General features: G+C 36.8%; 1 protein-coding gene across 5 annotated transcripts in view; it reads left to right on the forward strand.

Annotated features, from left to right (window-relative positions):
* The window catches only part of ABCB7 (ATP binding cassette subfamily B member 7), a 42,214-nt gene that overhangs the window by 23,437 nt on the left and 3,084 nt on the right, over positions 1–15,693 (forward strand). For 4 of the 5 annotated variants that reach the window (XM_075162478.1, XM_075162479.1, XM_075162481.1 and 1 more), the window contains 11 exons: positions 640–772; positions 1,223–1,491; positions 2,739–2,827; positions 2,911–2,998; positions 3,998–4,172; positions 5,663–5,820; positions 6,365–6,528; positions 6,699–6,828; positions 7,348–7,519; positions 13,075–13,178; positions 14,782–14,889. In XM_075162478.1, coding sequence (XP_075018579.1) covers positions 640–772; positions 1,223–1,491; positions 2,739–2,827; positions 2,911–2,998; positions 3,998–4,172; positions 5,663–5,820; positions 6,365–6,528; positions 6,699–6,828; positions 7,348–7,519; positions 13,075–13,178; positions 14,782–14,889 — 1,590 coding nt within the window. The remainder of the gene's footprint in view (positions 1–639; positions 773–1,222; positions 1,492–2,738; positions 2,828–2,910; positions 2,999–3,997; positions 4,173–5,662; positions 5,821–6,364; positions 6,529–6,698; positions 6,829–7,347; positions 7,520–13,074; positions 13,179–14,781; positions 14,890–15,693) is intronic. The other variant, XM_075162482.1, reaches the window with a different exon arrangement.

The raw sequence follows: 15,693 nt of genomic DNA on the forward strand, positions 1-15,693 counted from the left end.
TGTGCCAAACGCTAGGGTTAATGCAGATATTAAGTTAATGTTTATAGTGATGTTGCAAATGGAAAGCATTATTCAAATATTAAGGTAGTGTTAACAGTCAGAAGAGACAAAGGATAGGTTAACTTCTTTTCTTTGACTTCACTAGAGCTTTGGTTTAATACATCTCGACTGACCCAGTGTTAGCAATATGTGGGTGAGTTGTTTCTTTTGTAGTAGTAGTTGTTCTTCATACTGAATATTGCCAGTATTACAAAGAGCAAACAACCTGTAATGAGGACGTAATTTAACAGCATTGTGAGTATGCGTCATGCAGTGTCTGCTACTTGATTCATTTCCTAGTCTTGCCATTGCTATACTGAGTGCTCAGCCTCAGTTTAAGTGCCTTGGCAGTGTACAATTTGTTTAGGATAGAAATTGATATTTAAAAGGAGCCAGTGAGAAAGACAAACTAACCTGGCAATTCCAGGAGTAAAGACTTAATAGTATGGAGGATATTGTGCTTGAAATCAAGAGAGCCATCTCATCCGCATTAAGTGGTTAAGAACTAAATATAACTGGAGCAATTTCAGAAAAAATAGTCACGCTACATAGATATATGTTTTAATGCATATGGACTAATTGGTGTTCTTATGCTTTTAGGCCATGAATATATTGGTTCCCTTCATGTTTAAATATGCAGTAGACAACCTCAACCAGGTATCTGGAAACGTGCTCAACCTCACCGATGCACCAAATACAGTGGCAACTGTGGCAACCGCTGTTCTCATTGGCTGTGAGTGGTATTCCCAAATCTGTTGACAAGCGTTAACTTTCTTCAGTGAGGGAGTGGGGTAGCAGAGCTTCTGACCTTTGCACTGCTGAGCATCTAGGGTGGTTATTTCGGTTCAACACAGTTCCTTCTGTGTTGATGTCTGTTTCCAATGTTCTGTGACCTTGCTTCTGGCATTCCAATTAAAAAATGAAATAATGCTTATAGAAGCGATTCTTGATGATAAATCCTACCCTTTCTTATAACCAGCTGCAAAAGAAACTGTTTTAAAATGTGTGCGCAATGGTTAATAAATGAAAAATAGCACAAAGTTTTGGACCAATTAAGTATAAATTAATGTTGAACTAAAAATGTTGAGAATATATAAAGAATGAGTCTAGTGTAATTTCATGCACAAAGGGAAATTTGAAATATAATTATTTTTATTTTGTAAACTTCTTCATCTTTTTTTAGATGGTATCTCAAGAGCTGGGGCAGCATTATTTAATGAAGCTAGAAATGCAGTATTTGGGAAAGTAGCTCAAAATTCGATCAGAAGGATAGCGAAGAATGTTTTTCTGCACCTTCATAACCTGGATTTGGCATTCCATCTAAGTAGGCAAACCGGAGCGCTGTCAAAAACCATCGACAGAGGAACAAGAGGCATCAGTTTTGTTCTTAGCGCTTTAGTATTTAACCTGGGACCTACGATGTTTGAAGTGGCACTAGTTAGTGGAATTCTGGTAAGTGTTGTTTATTCATGAGTTGGAATTGTCTCATTTAGGAATAATACACTGATTTTCTTTTACCAAAGTCTACTGAGTATTAATAATAATAATAATAATAATAATAATAATAATAGAATTTACAAGATGGTTGTGAAAGCAACTACTGTAAAGGAAAGCAATCCATAATTTTCAAATATTAGTTACTTTAAATTGGCTTATTTGAAATTATTTTCACATTTAACACCTTTAGCCAGTGGTATTTATGTGGATAGTTTTTAATGTTTTTCTTCAGAATTGTTGAAAAAATGAAATCAGAAAAGTAAACTGTTCACACAAGTGTCAAATATATCTGGGTAAATACTGAGGAAGCAGAATATAAATGTCCAGGAATGTTGTGTCTTAGTGCGTTGAGGACAGAGGAGGGAGTGATTATTGACTTTCTTCTGAATACCGGTCTGTTCTTATCCAGAACTTAAAAGTGAAAATTGTCTTTTGGAAAATAAGCTTCTCATTCCTGCAGATTTTAAGCTTAACAAGCTCCGTTTTAAACTTTTCTTTTATAAATCACACTTACTGTCTTCGAAATCAGGATCTTTGTATATTTTTGTGCTAAAATCTAAATCTCGATTATATAGCTTAGACTAAATTAAAAGCAAGAATCTTGTTTTGTTTATTCCCCTTCTTTTTAAAAGGACTTAATCAAATTTGAATGTAACAATATGAGTTAAAACCCCTGTTGATATTGTGTTAAATTTTATAACCTTTGGAAGTTGCAAATCAAGCTGGCTGTCAGCCAGCCTGCCATGATGCTTTGATTTTTCTTCTTATGGCTTTTCTCTCCTGATGTACCCTGAAGTAGAGAAAACGCTTCATAAATTGTTTTGCGAGGCCATTTATGTCGTCTTCTGCAGTCTTCAGCTTTCTTTCAAAATCCACCCAAAAAGCCTGTAAACAAATACTTATTTGTGGTAACAGCACGAACATCAGCAACATTTATGTTTTATAATGGCAAAAATTACTTTCCAGTATTATGTTACACACTAGCTCTTGGTTATCTTCTCTGACCTTTTTATCTCTACCCTTCTCCTTGCTGCCTTTGTTTTGAGTTTATGCCTGTATTTTAGTCTTAAGCTGTTCAGAGCAGGGAGTGTGTTGGGAGGGACCTTAGAGTTCCTGTCTCAAGCTAAGCTACCATAATTTTGAGACCACAGTGAAGTTTTGAAAATTATTATTAATTTTTTTTTTTCTTTTAAATATTCTAGTATTACAAATGTGGTGCAGAGTTTGCTTTGGTAACCCTGGGGACGCTAGGAGCCTATGCAGCATTCACAATAGGAATTACGCAGTGGAGGTAAGGCACGCCCTCAGATTCATCAGGGTACTTAGTGTTGCCTCAGCCTGAACTCTTGACTGTATTAAGCCTTCATTTTACAGGACTAAGTTTCGAATAGAAATGAACAAAGCCGATAATGATGCAGGTAATGCTGCAATTGACTCGCTACTAAATTATGAGACTGTGAAGGTAAGACCAATCTTTACTACTAGGCTCTTTGTCTTACTTCTGTCAGCCTAAGGAAAGTGAGTCATAAGATTCATCTTTTATAGAGCTACATATTTGGAGTAATAGCATATTTTTAAAACATTATTCATTTGAAGAGTATGACATGATATTGACAGAGTAGCATGAAATTTGTTAGTGGGGCTTGAAAAAATCTATTTGCTAATAAAGAGTGAGAAGTTTCTTTCATGTCTGAATCACCTTGACCATCAGTTTCTGCAAAATGTAAACTTAGAGTCTGGAAGAAGTTTCTCTTCTCTTGTTTGCAAAATTGTCTTCTGAATGTCAGCCTGCAGCATACTGTCTTCTCAAATGACCACTGTGTACTGTTTTCATTACCTATTGCAGTTTGTAGCACTCCATTGCAATGTTTGCGTGAAAGAACAGGTCTATATTGGTTCTGCTGCTGCTGCTATTAAAAAAATCCCGTGGACAGCTTTGAAATTGTCCAGGCTTATGCTTAGTTTATACTTCTTTTAATTGGAGAGCTAGAACGGGAAAGATAAGCAGTGGAGTTAGCTGTGAAGAAGGACCCAGAAGTAGACATTGTGCTACAAGTACTGTTCTAGAGAATTTGCCATCATCACAGTAACGAGGATGTTCTAGTACATAGAGGACAGTAACTTTTTCTTCTTTTTAGTATCTAGTGGCAGCTGGTGTTTGGTTTTGACATTAATCAAGTAGAAGTTCTGCAAGACAGACACCCGGTGTTACTAGAATGAGTATGGTAGGGATCTCTATAATGTCTCCTTTCCCAGTGCAGAACGTGCTGGGGTTTGCTCATGGTTTTTGTCTTCACACACTAATCTTTTATCTTTTTTTCTCTTTAGTTGTTAGAAGTGAAGAGGGGTTGTGTGTGTATCTGTGCATGTAGTATGTTTATACTGCACTTTATAACTAGTTAAATATACAGTCTAGTATGTTTGAGAATGTGACGTTGGTTTTTTTTTGTGTATATCATAGTATTTCAATAATGAAAAATATGAAGCCCAACGGTATGATCAGTTCTTGAAGACATATGAAAATGCCTCCCTGAAGACTACCTCTACTTTAGCTCTCCTGAACTTTGGACAGAGTGCTATATTTAGCATTGGCTTAACGGCCATCATGGTGCTTGCTAGCCAGGGCATTGTTGCAGGTAACTCATCTGTCTGTAAGCTAAAAATGACTTTCCTTTACCTTAATTCATCCATAATAGAGGTGTTAATTGTAATTAACTTATGGTTGATGTGATAGTTCATTTTGAGAGTTTTTGCTTGAGAGTTTTGGGTATTTCTGCTTCTTGGACTATTATTAATTCTTTTTTTTTGTTGTTTTTTTTTATATATATATATATGTAGTAGTAACTAGTATGATTTTATTAGAAACATTTTAAAAGTTTAGCAGTTAGAGAAAGATTCTAAGAAAATGTAACTTCAACAAGTTTCTGTTGAAGGATTGTGAAAGACACTTCTATAAATACAAATACTTCTGTGGACCTTGTACAAAGGTCCTTTCTTTTTACCCTTCTTCCTTCCCATGTTGTCAAGATTCGGAACTTTTCCTTAATGTATATATACCAGTGTGCTTTATCTCCAGTAGTTTTATTACCAGTGTCCTTCACTTTCCTTAGATTAATAAGGGCACATTATTAAAAGAATTGTTTCTATACGTTAGGGTTTTTAATCTATATTTGTCTAATTTACTACATAAAGTAAAGCCTGCTTGTTTAGGAAGACACAGTACAAGCTTCAAATACAGTAGAACGCAGTATCAGGATGAGGCTCAGCTAAAGCAAGGTGGTTTTAGAGTAAAAATAGTGATGCTTTAAACACTGTTAGCATCCAGATGTTTGAAGGGTAGACCTTTATATCATGTTGTCTTTCTTGCGTCTGCTTTGCTCTTTTTAAGACATGCCAGGACAGGGAAGAGTTACACTGTGAACGGATAAGTCAGTACGTGCAGTTTATGGCTGACCTTAAGAAAATTCAGAATAGCCTTTAAGCAAGATGATAGAAATACGGCTTTAAATCATCTTTCTGGACCTATTTCAGCTGAACTGACCCAGCACTTACCTTTAGCTAGTGTGTCATCCTGAGTTTTCAGCGTATTTGATATTAAGCTGCCCAGAGGTTCTCACTATATGTTTTAGCAGCTCTGTTTTATATGGTATGAAAGTCCTCTCTCTTGATCATGACAAATTCTATCATTTGGATTTGTCTGTAATTGCACTTAAGATTGTCTTTCCCGATTCTTGCTTTCCTATATTAGTTCCTCTCCTTCTAACTTATTTAGGCCCCTTTATGTTTCTCTCTATGGAATTTACAACTTTACAATCTGATGTTTTCCATGAATTTCCTGATATGCTGCTTATCTTATTTTCCAGGTACTATTATATCTTTTTTTTGGTTTTGTTTTTTTTTTTTAGTGAAATCCACACAAACATTGCCATTCATTTCAGACATCTTCCTATATAAAATCCGATCTTCGGGGAATGCGTTTTGTTTACTATTTAAACATCTGGTTTTAGAAATGGGATAAAAGAAACTAGACTTGATTGACTTGATTATTTTTTTAAAATCTTTTCGTGCTTCCTAACAAGACAACCCTTCAAGTCTCCTTCTTCTCTCACATCCATTTTGTCTTAAGGCAGCCTTTCTGTTGGAGATCTAGTAATGGTGAATGGATTGCTGTTCCAGCTTTCTCTTCCCCTAAACTTCCTGGGAACAGTATACAGAGAGACAAGACAAGCACTTATAGATATGAATACCTTGTTTACACTTCTCAGTGTAGATACCAAAATTAAAGTAAGTAGTAGCTTATTTTCCTAAAGTATCTGGGTATTTAATAGGGCTGTTTTCTGGCAATGCCATCATTTCACCCTGTTTGTTACCTTCCAGGTTTAATTTCTATTCAAAAAAGAGATGTTATGTAAGGATGCTGTTCTGCCTCTTCTTTAAGTGCAGTTAGTGCAATAGCAGCTGCTTTTTTCTTGCAGAACCTTTTAGTGACAGCGAAAGTTGCTTCATGGAAGCTGTGTTTGTATTGAGATTTTTTTATTTTAAGTATTCATGCCTCGTGCTTGAATTTTTATCTGTAATTAATGATGCAGAATTTATTACTGCAAAAGAAGTCGTGAAGCAGAGTGTTTACAGCAGAAATTCTTACCTCTTTGGGGAAAAGGAGGAACAAACGAATTTCATTTGTGTGGCGGATTATAATTATTTTCAACATATCCAAGCTGGAGTGTCTATTTGCCTTTTTCTGAGCTGGGAAATGGACTGTTCAGCTTGTTGAACTGCTTGAGATACTTTTTGGGTAGCATATAAAGTGGTGCTCTTCTTTTAATAGGACAAAGAGCTGGCTCCACCCCTGCAGATCACACCACAGACTGCTGCCATTGCCTTTGATAATGTGCATTTTGAATACCTTGAGGGGCAGAAAGTCCTTGCTGGAGTGTCTTTTGAAGTCCCTGCAGGAAAGAAAGTGGCCATTGTAGGAGGTAGTGGGTCAGGGTGGGTAAATGGACTAAATATGCCAATCAACAATGCAGAATTTTGTTTCTTAAATGCATTTGTTCTTGTGTTTCGCTTTTTATTATTTTTGTTTGTGACACCAATTCTGTTTGGAGATTGTAAATGCAAACCAGGAATGTAACATTAGCTTCAATTCTTTTCAATTTCAGGAAAAGCACAATTGTGAGATTGTTATTTCGTTTCTATGAACCTCAGAAAGGAAATATTTATATTGCTGGACAGAACATACAAGATGTCAGTTTGGAAAGTCTGAGAAAGGCAATAGGAGTTGTACCTCAGGTATACCATGTTTCATTCTCCCCAAATAGTCCATCGTAATAGTAATTCTCAGTATTCTGACACCGTGGTTCAGTGAAGGCCAATCCTAATGCTGTGGTATTGTCTAGTTCCCTTGAAAGTCACCATGCTGCTTTTTTTTTTTTTCCCCTCTTTGTTTTTCTCCCCAGGAAATACTATGTTTTTACATGCATCATCATATAGATGCCATTTCTGAAATGTGTTTAAGCCTCTTCATGAGAAACTGCCTCCAGCTTTAAATGATTTAGCTTTACAGTTGATTAGCACCCATAATGAGTTAGCAAAGTGGTAAAAGTATGCATGACGTATATATATATATATTTAGGATACAAAATGTATTAATCCCATTTTTGGGAAAAGAAATTTCCCCAAATACTTTTACCTTCAGGCTTTGTAGAAAAATATAAGCTATTCTGTATTGATTTTTTTTCATGGGTTTGGGATGGTTTTTAAACTATTGTTCATGGTTTCTTGTTTAAAATATTCTTTCCATAAATGTAGGATGCTGTTCTCTTCCATAATACTATCTATTACAATCTGCTCTACGGCAATATTGGTGCAACACCGGAAGAGGTGTATGCAGTAGCAAAGTTGGCAGGAATCCACGATGCTATTCTTCGAATGCCGAATGGTTACAACACTCAGGTTGGTGAACGAGGACTCAAGCTCTCAGGTAGGTTCTTAAGCGCACAAGTTCTTTGTATCCCTTTGCTATCTCAAAGTCCAATGCGTAGTTTATTCCTCAGTCAGACTTGCTTTAAGCTTATTTACTTTATAACATAATTGTAAGGCTAAATATTAATACAAAGGTCTGTAGTTTAAGGCAACTGTAGTCTACAAGATATTTAAAGGAATGTATTTTCAGGGGATAGCGTTAAATGAGTTGATACGTAAGCATGTAGGTGCATCTAGGTAAAAATGATCTTTCTCGTAATTTATTTGGGTAATGGAATGCGTGTGAACAGAATTGGGATCTTTATGTATGCGTGCTTTGCATGTAGGATGTGCTAGGCGCATATATATGCATAGACCTTTCAGATTTGAGTTCTTAAATGTAAACCTGTAACAGCTGGAAGTTAGGTGGTTTTTGCTGTTAGGTTAGTTTTGTTTTTGCTGTTGATAGTGAGTAAGGCAACGGGATACGTTTTTACAGTGAGCTCATTTTGGACCCTGTTGATAATGAAAGGGCCTTCATGTCTTATGTGTTTCTTACCCATGAATTCTGTAAGAAACAACATGAAAATTGTGTCTGTGTAGTGAAACAAAAAAAGCATGCGTTTGGGTTCTCAGAGTCCCTCTGTATTTGGGTATGCACTCTATAAAACAGCATAGCTATTCTCAACTAGAAGGATCATATCACGGCATTAGCCAGGCTTTGCTAGCCATGCTAGCCTTTCGGGGCCACTCTTACAAAAAGTTCACTTTACTCCTTCTTCTCTACAGCTGTCTGTAATATTAAAATTACATACACTTGTTCGTGGGGAAGATGATGCTTGAAAGCAAACATTGTTCCTGTGGCAGAGTTATAATATAAGATGAGGGATCACATGGAAACGGGGAAATGTCTAAATCATTTCCCATATCCTTTTTCTGTTTTTTATTGGGGGGACACAGGATTTTAAGAATACGGAGTTTAAGTATAACTTTTTAGGTAGTAGCTAGATTCCACTGGAATGCTCTCAATCTCAAATCTCTTAGGTTGAAGTTGCATTGAGACAAAGATAATAATGATGTCCATCACATAAATGTAACAATGTGCATTGAATGAAACAGAAATGAAATTACTGTTTTGGTTGAAGGATATATTATTATTATTATTAGATTATTTTATTATATTTTAAATAGGTCTTTATCTTCTTATAGCTCTTACAGTTTTTTAATAGATACTTGATGCAAGATAAAATGGGATACTCATTTCATGAGGTTCCCCATTTAATTCACTGATGGGTTTGGTTCCCGTCCTTGGTGGATATTACGAGAAGTAGAAGGTGCATTTGCAAAGTTCATTAAAAACATCTTGTGTCTTGTTTTGAAAAAGCAAAACACACTATAGTTTTGCTTAAAATTGCTAGCCAATACGAGCAGTGGTGGGGCACAGTTTTTCATATTGGTTTGTTACCTTTTTCTAATACAGTCTTAAAGGTGTTTCAATAAGTGTGAGGTTATTGAAAATATTTGGAAGGATTTTGACGAGGTAGGTAGCATAATGCTGAATTGTGTGCAGAGAGTAGTAGTGGAGAAACGGCAGTACACAACTTAACTACTGCTCTGCCTGAGGAGAGTCTGTATCACTGCGGTAACATGTAGGACGTGTCTTTCTAAACAACTTCTCCTGAATACAAGGCCTTACTGTTTGGCAAACTCTAAACATGCGTGGCAGAGCTTAATTTTCTTCCAGTCTGACTCCATATACACGACACCATTTATTGGTAGACCAAAGAACAGGTCAGCTGTTTTCATCTGCATGTAGGATGGAGCGGTAGAGCAGACTGCTCTACTCCGTTAGGAATGAGGTATGGCCCTACAGGAGAGAGAAGCTTATCTCAGTGAGTTTGGAAACTTCAGGGTATTGAGGTTGCTTGAGAATGGTACTGAGATGTATGGATCTTCAGGGGATGTGGGGCTGGTGCGGGTCCAGAGGCAGGAGCGCAGGAATGCAGCATGTTCAGGCAGACGTGCTGCCTCTTGCAAAGGCAGCAAGCTATATGCGGTATTTCTTGCTATGCAGCTGCTGAATTCAGGAGTCCTGGTCTCTTTGAAACAGAGGATCAGAGGTTACATTCTGTATCCAGAATGTATGTGCAGGAGAAAGCACACACATTTGCAAAAGGGGAATACAGAGAAGGTTAGAAGCGAAATAAAATATGTGAAGCACAAATCTGGATGAGTGAGTAGAAGGTACAAAATAGGCACTGGCAGAACTGTAGAGAACTGTGATAATGATGAAAGATTTCTCTTGTGCTGCCTGTCTCCCCAAACTAGTAATTTCTAGAAAAGAGGATTTGACTAACAATAGGTTTGAAATGTCTTGGCGTTTATAGAAGCATAGAATGGTCTGGGTTGGAAGGGACCTTCTAAAGATCATCTAGACCAACCCTCCTGCCGTGAGCAGGGGCATCTTTCACTAGATCAGATTGCTCAAAGCCTTAGCGTTATGTTGAAGTTTACATTGGATGTTAGGAAGAATTTCTTCACTGAAAGGGTTATCGAGCATTGGAACAGGCTGCCCAGGGAAGTGGCTGAGTCACCATCCCTGGAGGTATTTAAAAAATGTGTAGATGTGGCACTCGGGGACATGGTTTAGTGGTGAGCTTGGCAGTGTTAGGTTTACAGTTGGACTTGATCTTAAAGGTCTTTTCCAACCTAAACAATTCTATGATTGTATGATTCTATGTCCCATTCTAAATCTGGAGAAGTGTGTGCGGGTGTGTTCGAGTTTCCTTCTGACCCTTCTGAAAACGGGTTATGCCTTTACTCCATCCTTCATTTTATGCTACCACTATGATGTTCATAAGCACCCATACAACAGTGCATTAACGAAAGTGGTGTTTAGAAAGTGAAGGGAAGTGTGTTCTTTTCCTGTTTTGTTTGTATTTAAAGAAAAAAGAGTATGTAAAATACTCCTCAGGAGAAAGACACTGGATTTCTGAGGTGATAGAAAAAGAGCTCAGAGTGGACATCTGCCATTGCAGTAGCAGCTTCAGTTTCTTATTTTCAACAAATTCGATGAGTATTGGCAAACAATAGTAATCAACGAACTTCACTAACGTTTACAGTCAGGGTACAGGCGTCTAAGGCTAATGGTCTCAGAAATGTCTGCTCATCTTGGGCTTCCTCAAATTGCACTTTGAATCGATCTTAAATGCAGTTGTGTGCTCAGCTCTCAGGGAATTTGCTTCTGTGTGCTTTTGCTTGCAGGTGCCAGTTTGTGGTTTTAGGTTTGAATGTGGAGCTAACGTGTCCACTGTATCCCATGTGCTTTTGTTAGATCAATATTTTCATTGATAATGAGAGTTGTAATGGCCAGAAATGGTTTAGTTGTTTAATGGATTGGAGATGTCAAATGCATATCTTTGAGTTCCTTCAGTAGCTCTGTAAAGATATGGCACCTGTTACTTTGAATCTCTGTAGTTTTCTGAATAGTAGAATGGCTTCCTAAATTGTTAAAAAGGTATATATTAGATTCATTTCTGAATCTGTTTCATTTTTTTTTAAGTTAAGTGAGGCTTCTTATATTTCTAGTCTAAGAAAAACACAAAGTCCTGACTGGTTTTGTCTTTTTAAATTAATATTTTGTGGGAGAAATGGGAGGAGTGAAAGCTCTGTGAATTTAAGTGGTCCTCTTTGAAATCCAGGCATTTTATATGCATGATGTAAAAACCGAGGTTTTCAGGACCACTGACATGGTGGGTGTCTCAGTGAAAGGCGCAATGGCAATTAACGTGGGTCCCAGATGTGTGAACAGTGGTAGTAACGTGTGGGGCCAGTAAAGGCTGTGAACTTAATTTGGGGCCCTGGTTCTGTGAACAGCTAAATCTGTTGAGTGCAGCAAACGATTAGTTTAGAAAATAAGTAAATTGGATTCTCCCTGTGTGCAAAAATTTGGTATATTTGGTATATTATTCCAGTAAATGAACAGTTTACTGCTTTGAGGACTGACATTGGAAAACTGTATGTTAGAAGTGCTGTCTTGATACTTTAAAACTGGTGGATTTTTTTTATAATTGGCAAGAACCTTAATACAAATAAAACTCCCTAATGCTAGTACAATAGCGTGGATAACAAGCCTCAGTATTTGAGTTTCTCTCCCCCAGTGTGGTTTTCCTTGCTTGTGTGGTATGAAAATAGGCATAAGGAAGTCTTAACTGCAATGAGAACTTTATCAATTTAAATGGTGAAGTAAGTATTTAGTGCGGTGCTTACTGGTCTCAGTGATTGATTCATCAAGAGTAAATAATGAAAACCAAGCTGGTTTGGCTTTTCCAAGTAGAATCCATTTCAGTGTTTTCTAATAGATGTGTAATAGACAGAACTATAACAGCCCAAACCCCTGGCTTTGTAAATGAAATGGTTAACATGCTGCTGTCCTGAATATGAATGGGGAAGAACATGAAACAAGTCTATATGTTACAAATGTAAGGAAAAACCTTGGATTTTGTTATTGTACTATGTCTTTCAAACATTGATATTGTCAAGCTGTGAGTTTTGAACATGCTTTAAAGGAGGGAGAGAGAGAGTATATTAAAATAGACTGAGTAAATTGTACAATTCTAATTGCTACTGAGTTCTGCCAAAGAGTTTAAAATTTGAACTGCAGCATTATTATCAGCCTTTAAATGGTTTATTAAAGCATGTTCTCTCCTGATGGGAATGGAACATTAACAAGAATATAATGGTATTAAATGGAATGTTTTGAAGTCTTGAATAAAACAAAGGAGGACAAGTGCACAAATGTGAAATGTTTGCATTGCATACCAAATGTTTAGCAGATTTTAAGTTCTCAAATGCACCTGTTTTCCTCTCTGTAAAAGTTGTCCTAAATTATTCTTGGGTAGATGTTGGCTGTAAGAATTGTGAAGGAAGGAAACTAGTATGAAACGTGATTACATCAGAAACCAACAGGCAGTAGATTGCATAATGAAGGTGGTTTTCAGTACCATATTAATTGTGTTCTGTAATGAAATTTACTGGCTAAAGCTATTAGGTATGGACACTTTAAGTCTGAGCCGCTATGGAGTGGAAAGTTAGATGAATTTCCAGGAGAGACCTGGAAGAAAAAATGTGTGTGCAAGATGCATGAAATCAAATACGGCACGCATGGGCAGAGCATTGTTTATTTGCAAGGGAAAACAGAATGTATATAGGTGACGCTACTGTTCGGGGCATAGCTTAGACCAGGTAAATGAGCTCATACTCCCTGGTGTATAGAGTGGGTTACTGTATGTTGTCGTTAGTTACCTGCTCTTGCCTTGTAGCATATACAAAATAGTTCTCTGTCCTTTTCTAAAAGGATAAGCAATCTTGAATCGCTTTGGATTTACCAGGGAGCAGGAACTTGTGTGATATCTTATGTAACATGTACAGACCTTTATCAGTAGCAACTATGATGTATATTAAAAAAAAAAAAAGAACCAACCCCCAAACCAGTCATGTCTGCTGTTGAATTTAGAATATCATGATTGTAACTTCATCTTTTTTTTCTCTCTCCCCTCTCCCCCCTCACTTTAGGAGGAGAAAAGCAAAGAGTTGCAATTGCTAGAGCAATGTTAAAGGAGCCACCTATTTTTCTCTATGATGAAGCCACATCATCTTTAGATTCAATTACAGAAGAGGTAAATTGGGATAAAAAAAAATAAAACCTAAGTGGTGTAATGATGTCTGATTTTGATGCTTTTTCCTTGTTCTTTTCCTCTCAGAAAGAATTCTGTTATTTTTGCCAGATTGCTATCATGTGTTTTCCTGTTATTATTATTAAGAGATCCTATGGCTAAGCCCTTTTCCTAAAGGCCAGAGCAGAGATACTGAGTCTCTGTCTAGCTTGAGACATAGTGAAGGGTATCAACTCTGTCTCTGGGTATATTTTCGGTTTTACACTCTTGAGGTCCCGTTCACCATTAAACGTTCATCTCTTGAAGCTGTTGCAGATACCTCATGTGGCGATGAAGTGTGAAGCTTTCCAATCCACTTTGAAAGGTGTTTAGGTGGCATTTATCATTCATTAAAAATGTCTTATAAATAATTGTGATGTAATGCAGAACAGAAAACCTCTTGTTTGTTGTGCAGCATCTTTCTGAGATGCAAATCAGGTAGGCGTTACCTGCAGTGCTGGTATCAATTTGTATTCATTTCACAGGAGGGGCTGTGAAACATCAGGGCGTTGTGACATAGATGTCATGACACTACCGCAGTAACTGCATCAGGCTTCATAACTACATCTTTGCTTAAACACAAAACTCTCAGCACCAGCAGTAATTTCACAATCTAATGGTATCAAAAACTAGAGCTAGAGCTATGTTTGTGTTCACTTATGCAGATCATCGAGCCAATTTATTGACCTGTAATCACTAAATTACTTTCATTTTCCAGATACAAAGAAATCAGAGTACAAACTGTACATCTATATAGTACAGCATTCAAATATAGTACAGCTTCCTCATTGGGCCAGAAACGTTCACAACACACGCAATTCTGTAGAACACTACTTGGATTCTTTCTCTCTGTTGTTTTGCTGTGTTTATGGCAAGAATCATAAGCAAAGCTGAAAGTTTCACAGCAGAACTGCACTTTAAAGACAGCAAATGAAAATGAGTCCCTTCCACAAAAGTATGTCTGGTAATCAAAATGTTTTCTGACAAAGGCAAGCGTTTTTCAGGGAAATAAAGTGGACACTTCACTTACTGTAGTGAGGGCACAAATTCCCAAGTAGTGCTGCTTGCATCTGAATGGAGTTTGGGAAGGTGGAAGCAGTACATAGATAATTCCCAGGATTGCTTTATGTTCCACATTGGCATGATATTGAGAGGGATTTTTTTTCTTTAACTTTCATTGATTGGAAAGTATTACTATTATTATGATTTATCATTTTCATGTGCCTTTACTGCTGTTTATGTTGCTTTTGTAGTATGGCTGCATGGGAAAATTTTTCCTGAAATCAAGTAACACTTCTCTTCCTTTGTCCCTTGGGATATCTGCATTATTCTATGAATAAAGGTTTTTTTGCAGTTTGAGGACTTTGAGCCACAGATATTTCATGCTTGGGATTCTTCTGTTTCTTCTGTAGGTGCTCGTAGCTGTTTCTTATTGTGAAGCTCTAGCAGTACTGGAGATGTTTCTCAAAACTCATTTACAGTAATTTGCATATTTCCAGACAGCATTTTATTTCTCTTCATACCACCTAGGAGTGTGTAAGAGTTTGTCTCTATTTTAATCTTGCAGAATATTCTCAGTGCCATGAGGGACATGGTGAAACACCGAACATCAGTTTTCATTGCTCACAGGTTGTCAACAGTCGTTGATGCAGATGAAATCATTGTGCTGGATCAGGTGAGGTCATCACTCTGTGACGTGTAATTTTCACGTGTCAGCGTTTGTTTTAGAGGTCTGTGTGTCCGTTTTGAAATACTATACTCCCACCAAGCTACTGAAAGTTCTTTCTTTGGAAATGAACCATGTTAGAAAATTCTAGTCTAAGCTTTGCTTTTTATATATTTCCCTTCTTTGCAACTGACAGTTCATCAGTTGCAGAAACTTGTACGTGTGACACTCTTGTAAGAATGTTGTGTTTTTACTTCATTTGCGTAGTTCATTTAATTACGTGTTCTTTATATGGATTATGACAAATTTTACTTGATGCTCTGGGACTGGCTTAATGTTGCATGTTTTTAATCTAATTTATTACATGCTTCTGTCAGATTAGGTTTCCTAATGTGTTCCCCCAATTTATGCTTCATTCTCATTACTCAGTGAGTGTCTATTTTTCACATACATCCATTGGTTTTTTTTCTTTCAATGGAAAGAGAGAGGACAGCATGTTCTGTTTCCATGCAGATAAAACTGTTGTAGGATTGTTCAATCTAATTATGTAATAAATCTGAACACCATTCTGTATTGTACCTGTAGAAAAGTGTGATTATTCCCTTTCTGTAAGCTCCTCTTATAAGGAAAAAAAAAAAAAAGAAAAAGAAAAGTTTCAACGTTTGATTTACTAATATCACTATTCAGCTGTTACCTCATATTCAGTCTGTCCTAAGTCCATTTTCTTCTCTATTACCCATATCTGGTTTTAGATTTAAAATAAACAAATGTCCTTATTATAACTTCATAGTTACTCTTCTAACTGATAATGCT

The sequence above is a fragment of the Calonectris borealis genome, chromosome 13, assembly GCF_964195595.1.
Source record: "Calonectris borealis chromosome 13, bCalBor7.hap1.2, whole genome shotgun sequence".
NCBI lineage: Eukaryota > Metazoa > Chordata > Aves > Procellariiformes > Procellariidae > Calonectris > Calonectris borealis.